Source organism: Ylistrum balloti, unplaced genomic scaffold (genome assembly GCF_031769215.1).
Source record: "Ylistrum balloti isolate Yb309-2 unplaced genomic scaffold, AGI_CSIRO_Ybal_v1 Utg370580, whole genome shotgun sequence".
In the NCBI taxonomy this organism is placed as follows: Eukaryota; Metazoa; Mollusca; class Bivalvia; order Pectinida; family Pectinidae; genus Ylistrum; species Ylistrum balloti.
The window spans coordinates 204168-212756 of NW_026782361.1; the positions used below are offsets into that span (position 1 = coordinate 204168).

The following is an 8589-nucleotide window of genomic DNA, read 5'->3' on the forward strand; positions in this document are numbered from 1 at the left end:
CCCATCATATTATCGGAACACCTCGTCTTTACACCTTCATATGAGTACCAGATGAGGAGTTTCGATCAGCTAATCTTGATCAAGTAAAAGCTAACGTAAACTCCCATATCTTACAAGCGCAATGGCGATTTGTTTTCAACTATGAGAATATGTCTGCTACGCAAGGGGAGTAAATTCTTTAAGTATTGTTAAACATGTAAATAATCAGTATTAAATCATTACTTAATTACTCATTTGAAATTTCACCCCTGTGGACAACAGGTCATACCAACTTCACCCCTGGTTTTCACATTTAGGGGTGATTCATTTCCAACAGATTTACCTACCCTTTTCTGATCCTCGTCATCATCAGTGCCAAGGACAATCTTTGGATTGCTGTGGTGAAGGACAATAGACTTGGGACGGAATGGCACACTGTAGGGTGTAAATGTCTGCCCATAGTCTTTTGTTGTAAATATGTAGTGGTTGGCAATGTCCGTGAAAATATACTGAAATAATAAGAAATACGTAATAATTAAATAAACTTCATCATAAGTCAAGTACATCATCTTCATTCTTACCCAGTGTCATATTCACCCTAAAAAAAGGAAGAATAACACAGATATTTCAGTCTTTTCATTCAATTTTAATCCTACCTTAAAAGGGCAAAAAGGGGCGAATAGTTTCCATATATACATTGTAAGTATAACTTCAGATTTTCCTTTTGAATATATTTTTATCTTGTGATCTGAAATATGGGATATTTCTATATATTCTGTATACTTTGAAATATCACAAGAGATGAATCCATTGTTTGAATCTGTTTTCAAAATTCAAATTTTTATGCTACAAGCATCATAAAGATTGATCGCTTATCCTAATACCAGAGTCGGACATATGTTTATTTTCTCAGTCATTCTAGTCGAAGTCTATTTTGTTTTAGAGAGCAAGTATTACTTATTTGCATTTACAACCATATTGTTGTTCAGAACACTTTAACGCATGAATAACCATAAAACTGAAGTTCAAATCAAATTTTGACAGAACCAGGATCTCCAATCTACCACAGCCTTGTAATTGGACACCTGCCAAATTACCTGTGTACCAAGTACATACAGGTAGTAATGTCGGTACAATGAAGAGACAATCAACTTTAATGATACAGATGAATACAAGATATTACCAAGAATGTACATTTTCACAACCACGACAAGAAAGTCTAGAAATTTAAATCAGTAACACTATTTTAGTGCAAAACATCAACAGTAGTAACATATGTAATTACAAAAAATGTCGTAAAATTAAAAATCATCATGTACCTAGGTTGTCGTTTGCATTAGCAAGACACAAACGCTGGACTTAAAAGTCCAGGCCAGGGAATCTCAAGGTGTGTAAACATATCTACTGGCGATACACAAGCTCTCGGCTATAGGCCCAAGCAAGGGAGCTCATGGGTTTACATTTCTATAGGCCCATCATGAGCTCTCGGCTATAGGCCCAAGCAAGGGAGCTCATGGGTTTACATTTCTATAGGCCCATCATGAGCTCTCGGCTATCAATACAAGCCAGAGAAGTATGTTACTATACATTTAAACTACAGTCTGACACAAAATTTTGGTAATTAGTCCAAGCTAAAAACTCCAGCAAGGTGTTTAATTCCACTAACCTCAACCATACATCTAGTTAACTGTATGACGTAGCTTATGTCTACACGATGTTTTATTAAGAAAAGATAGAACAAAATCTCCCTGAAGATAAAGAGGGTCCTAAAATAGGAAATTTTGTACAACTTTCCCACAACACTTACATAGCTGTTGAAGACTTTGCTGTTATAGTAATGGTCAACGATAGGCTGCTTGCCGGTCGGGATAATCAGTTTAGGCCCCACATTGGTGAAGGACTTGCCATAGTCATAAGAGATGAACAGATTGCTGCTACCGGCCGAGTCGTTGAAGGGACGACTCTCTTTAGACAGTGCGAGGATTACATCACTCCCCACACCTGCCCAATGTACAATCATCTGGTTATGGCTGTCATTCAGTTGAACCTTTAAACAAAAATTAAACATATTAAACAACTTGCCACAACAAGCTATTTATAAATTTTGAACTTGAATATAAAAAATTCCATCAGTACGTGTCTTATAAACATGTTTTTATCATACATTATATATTATTATCATACATGGTAAATTTTGCCACCTAGTACCAGGAGTAGAAGCACTTAACATAATCAAGCGATGTGCTGCTGCAATTATTACCAGACAATTGTCTTTCATGAGGATCTTTACATTTTGACCACAATGAGATCTGTCAGGAATTCCAAACCAAACACCAAAGAATTGTTGTAAATGGAGTTGACATCATGTACTAGTCAGCAATGCCTACAGGTATTTAATTCTTTTCAACATCACTATATATATTATCTGAAGTATATACTTTATGTATTACATAGCATCAAAAATCAACTGTCATGTTGTCATACCTACAGGTAAACATCTACAAACCAGTGAAAGTTTCCCTTCAAGAATTATTCCTTGTATCAAAGCAGAGCAAGTGATGTCATATTTTAATGATCGCCCTTTCCACAATGGGCTACAAAACATACAGACCTTGCAATATGACATAATACTCTATATTTGTTCATTTTACCATCCTAAAACTTCAGATGTTGGGAGTATGAGACACTTTGGCTCTGCCATCAAAGAAGCCTCACATAATAGCAATGCTGCCCTTCTAATAGGTGGTGATTTTAACTTGCCTGGCTGGGACTGGGAAAATAAAGTCCTAATGCCTAGAACCAATCATGTTAACATCCATTATGACTTCGCCACTCTACTGGACGACACTGCCCTTACCCAACTAGTTGAGCGCCCCACCAGAAATGACAATATTCTTGATTTGCTCATTACCAACCTACCAAATCAAATATCTTGTGTAGAGGTCAGCCCAGGACTTTCTGACCATGAGGCAGTATTTGCTGAGTTCAATCTAACACCATTGAAACTTCATCAAAAACCAAGATCTGTACCAGTTTACAAAAACACCAACTGGAATACTATTAAGTCTGAGCTCTGCACTGTCCATAATATATTATCCAGCAATGAATAGGACATTAATACTATGTGGAATTATTTCAAAACCAACCTCCTATAAATTGCTAATAACCATATTCCACATAAGACCGTCAAACCTAAACATAACCTCAAATGGATCACTCCAGAAATTAAAAAATTATTTAAGTCCAGAGATAGGTTGCATAAAAATTTTTAAAAATCTGCAGGTGTTAACACACAAAAGAAATCAGAGACCTGAAACATCTAGTACAGAAAAAACTGTGTACATCTTACTGGAATTACATTGAAAACATAATATTCCCTGGTAATCCAGAAAATGACAGCAACTTTTCTTACATGAAGCGTTTTTGGTTACCGGGGGTAAACATAAAATCCAAGCGCACAGACTATAGTGGTATTTCTCCATTGAAAAAGAATGGTAAGCTAGTCTATGATTCCTTAGGCAAAGTCCAGGCCCTGAATGTACAATTCCAGTCTGTCTTTACTCCATCTGAGTCTATTTCTGGACACCAATTCCTCTCTTGATGCAACCTACCACCTGATTCCTACCCTAGAATGCCTGACATAAACATCACTGAGGGAGGTATATTCAAGTTACTAAAAGGCCTTAATCCATACAAAGCTGCAGGTCCAGATTGTTTACAACCTAAGATTTTGAAAGAACTTGCATCTGAGATATCTCCAATCCTCTGCCAAGATCTCTTGAAACCGGTATAGTGCCTCAAGACTGGAGGCTGCTAATGTCTCTCCTGTATTTAAAAAGGGTCCAAAACCTCTACCAGAAAACTATAGGCCTATATCCCTTACATGTATTTGCAGTAAAATTATGGAGCACATTATAGTATCTAACATCATGACTCATGCGGAACTATATAACATCTTGTATCCTTTCCAACATGGTTTCCGCAGATATCGCTTCTGTGAATCCCAACTATTAGAATTTGTCAATGATATATCCAACAATCTCCACCAAGGACATCAGACAGACCTTTTGATCATGGACTTCGCAAAAGCTTTCGATAAAGTCAGTCATGCGTTACTTATCCATAAGCTACGACACTATGGAGTCAATGAATCTATTTCCAACTGGATTGATAACTTCCTCCGTGATAGGAAACAATCAGTTGTGCTTGAAGGTAAAAGATCAGACTCTGTTAATATCCAGTCTGGTGTCCCCCAGGGATCTGTCCTCGGGCCCTGTTTATTCTTGTTTTACATAAATGACATCCCTGTGGGTATAGACTCCACCATCCGTCGGTTTGCAGATGACACAATCGCCTACCTTGTCATCAAGTCTGATAGTGATGCTAAAACCCTCCAACATGATCTGGATAAACTTGCACAGAAACCGACTCATACCCCCAGGTCAAACATTCTAGACACAATCATCCACTGTCATTTCAGCTACCCCATTGTAAAACCCAAATAAAAAAACAGTCGTTCTTTCCCCGAACCATATCGAAATGGAGGTCATTCATTTATCATATTTTATGTGGAGATAGTACTAGTATAACCCATACTTAAAATTATGATCAACATGATGTAAAACACATTCTTCCAGTTTTGCAAGACAGACATTTACTGTGGATTGTTTTTAAAAAAAGCTTGTGGAAACTTGTCATTATTGATGTAAAAATGCCTTATTTCACCAATTAATTATTGTATTTAGCAAAGAAAGTATAATGAATACAGAAAATAGATAATTTGGCAAAATGCATTCCTCAAGAGCACTGATGCATCAAGGTAAACCCATAAGCCAAGTAATGCAACATCTTACCAAATTGTTCTGTTTTCATTCACAAAGAATGACAGTTAATCAGTTTTTAAAATTTGGGTACCCAGGCCCACAGTTTTGTACCAGTGACAGTCTTACAAAATATAGGTCAATGCGACCTACTTTAGATACACAACACACTGCTTTATCAAGGTGAACCTGTATCCCAAGTATTAAGTTCCTATGATTAGTTATGTAGAAGATAAGACCCTGGACAAGACAGCTGAAGGAAGAACAGACACAACACACAACTCCCTTCCAGTTCTTGGTGGGGGACTGAAAATGAATATCTTTAATTGTGCTCCAGTAGAAGCAAGTTGGCACTTCATTTTGTTGATGTAGTTAAGTGGTCCAGATAGAATGTGTAATAACATCTTTCACAGAATTCTTCGTCAAAATTACAAAAAAAATATCTGTCAGTGTATAGTATTTACACAGAATAAATGGCAGTAATGCATATTACATCAGCATTCTGCATTAAATATAACGCTTGTGTCATGGAAATGATCCTGGATTCTATGTTATTGAGAAGAAGTCATTTAAATGGGGAAGTTAACAGTTGATATTCTTCTTTAATTATGCGTAACTTTCTGAAGAATTTCGTTCTTAAAAGTGACCAGTTTCGGTTTATGTAACAATATCATTAACTGTAATAGACAAACATAACATTGTCTCGATTAGCCGTTATGAATGATTGCATACAGTTGGCAGCGTGTGTTCGATTAAATGTATTTGTAAACTCTGTCCTGTAATAAAAAGGTTACATCATAAGTCAGTCCAGGAGCCCGTCCCTAATCCGTTTGGTGAATCGAAACCAGGAAGTTTCAGGGCAACATAAATTTTGATCATGTGATGGTGTCGTAAATGAAAATATGTCGAATTTTAAATTGTAGCATTATGTCGAGTATTTCTGATTGTGTAACAATTTCAACCTACCGCTGTTACTTGGGGGTCATGAGGATGATTGCCAAGGGGCGGAACGGTTGCAGACCTCCTAACTCTATGAAGGCCTTCTGTCTCCAGGCTTATGTCAGCTTCAACGACAGCCGTCCGAGCGTCATATTTTCTTGACCGACCACTATTGGCTACATGAATGGTGGTGGACTGTGATCCGTATCGCTCAGCAACCACCACGCTGAGCAGATAAGATATCAACAAAATTATCCCTCGCTGGGACCAGTGCATCCTGGATCTGGACGCCATCTTTGTTTACTACGAAAATGGGGTAAGTCGGCTGTGATTTACATCGGACAAAATAGTTCCACGGTAAAATAAAAACACAATTTTTTAACGTTATCAATCTATAAATTTTGTTATTTAAATAGATAGGAAGAAGGGTATTTCTTTATTTGACAAATTTATTAATAGTTTTGGTTGGAGATATATTCATCCGCCAATTGTTATATTTTGTCAGTCGTAATCGTTTTTAGGAAGAAAATGAGCAGATTGAAGAGCGAGAATTAAAATATATTTGCGATCACCTGAGCATTATGTCATGGTCGTGACAATGACCGTGCCGGGTACCGTGTTATTGTAAACAAGGTGTTCATTTACATAAATCTTGACCTACATATATATATACTTTAATATATTACTGTTATGCGATAGAAGTCTTCAGATAAACACAAGCAGTGACAAATTATTATGAATGAAGTTATTATATTTGTATACGTAAATATTTAATTGCAGTTTTGAAATTGTTATTTAAACTAAATAAGTTTGAATGTTAAATTATATTAACATTTTGTGATACATAACAAGAGACGTATAAATGTTATATGTTTTGATATGTATTATGACGACAGAACTCTAAACTTAATCTAATTCGTTAGATCAGGGATATATTATACGTCTCTGGTTAGATACGTCATCGATTATACAGAGAAATATACTTCATTAGGATCAAAAAGATCACATCATTCGTGAAAAAATTTAGATAGTTTTAGATGTTCCGATATAATCAATAAATTAACCCTAAGACGATCACGTGGCATTACATCTCATATGTAATGAAAAACTCAATATGCTTTTTATCACATAATTCGTAAACGTGATATTTTTACAGGTTTCAAGTCAAAATGTGGAGATAATCAAACGCGACAAAATGCCTCCGTATATATATATATATATATACAAATTACCGATTATGACGTCACAACTGATTTCAGACTGATCTCATCATGTTGCGACAAATATTAATTTATGGAACGAGCTGTAGCATTCGTGTGTCACTTTTAATTTCATACATACGCAATTGACATCTTCTGAATCTATCCTACAAAATTGGGGTAGTACATCTCTCCACTGACATTTCTTTCATCGCTTTAGATTTTTTTTTTCAGTTCTAGGCTTCAATATTTAAACCATTAGCATCACTGACGAGCCCTTGAAAGAGGAAACAGCTGTATGCAGGTTCATACATGTGTCTTTTATACAATTTTCATAATATCTCACCTAAAATGGGAACAAAATTAAGATACTTCATATTCCATATCCCAGAAACGTTTCAAAAGTTAAAATAAAAAAAATAATGTACAACATCAAACGTGGAGTCAGCTATTTTGTTTCCTAGGTTGCCATTGTGATATATTCATGACGCGACGTCATTGTCCATATTATGACATCACAGCTCATTTTTGACTGGCGAAGCTAATTTGGAAACCCTCCAAGGAATATATTACATTAGTGACAAGAACTTAATCCGTGGAGAACAAACGGATTTTGTAATACACATAGAATCTTGCATGCAATTCTAAGAATGTTTCAATTTCGCGAGCCTTTGGAGAGCTGAAATGAAAACAAATGGTGACGAATTTCATATATCGCATATTAAAAGTTTAGATGTGACGTCATTTGACTATATAAAATGACGTCACAATAAACTGTAATACAAATGTTAAATAGGCAAAAATAACGATGTTTCTCAATCAGAAAACAATTAAATATTTATTGTGTTTATTATACTATTAACACTGAGCGGCGCGGGACCGACTCCTTCCATTTACACGACGTAAAGTCAGCATGTCCACTGTACAACGTTATGGTGAAGACGTGACGTTTTCTATGTTACATATAAAATACCTGTTGAAAATTAAAAAATTCCCGATAATTTAATATATATCTATAGTTTAAATCTTAAAGAACACTATGAATAACCGAGATGTTTGTTTTCCTTAATCTTGAAAATATGTAGCTTTGTTGTTCATTTTTTTCTTGGAAATAAAAATCTGCATATAGACACGAATGAAATTATATGAAGAAATGTGCACGATTTCACGTTATCTGGAAATAGGTCTTAATTGCATTCTAATTAATTTTTTTCTGATTTCGGAGATCATTGTGTAACCATCCATATTTTGTTAAATGCAGTAATTTTTATTCTATCTTGGAAAAAGGGCTTTAATTAATGTAATAAAATATTTTTGAAAAAAATCTGCACGGAGGACATTACATTAATGACACCTTATCATTTGTGAGTTACGACGATTGAAATCCAAATTTTTAGATTATTTATGTTTGATTTGATTGAAATTTCAATGGGATCGAACACGAGTTTTTTTTTTTTTTTTTTTTGACATTTTGCCCTTTCCCCATAGAGTTTGACAAAGTGTATAATGACAAGACAAAACTATATGTTTAAATACAAAATTACACGGAGAGAGAGAGAGAGAGAGAGAGAGAGAGAGAGAGAGAGAGAGAGAGAGAGAGAGAGAGAGAGAGAGAGAGAGAGAGAGAGAGAGAGAGAGAGAGAGAGTGAGAG

General features: G+C 35.4%; 1 protein-coding gene across 1 annotated transcript in view; it reads right to left on the reverse strand.

Annotated features, from left to right (window-relative positions):
- The window catches only part of LOC132556639 (sortilin-related receptor-like), a 47522-nt gene extending 45265 nt beyond the window's left edge, over positions 1–2257 (reverse strand). The window contains exons 1-3 of the mRNA XM_060221075.1: positions 2240–2257; positions 1787–2026; positions 327–488 (exon numbers count right to left, since the gene is read on the reverse strand). Of these exons, the coding sequence (XP_060077058.1) occupies positions 327–488; positions 1787–2026; positions 2240–2257 (420 nt within the window). The remainder of the gene's footprint in view (positions 1–326; positions 489–1786; positions 2027–2239) is intronic.
- Between the last annotated feature and the right edge of the window lie 6332 nt (positions 2258–8589).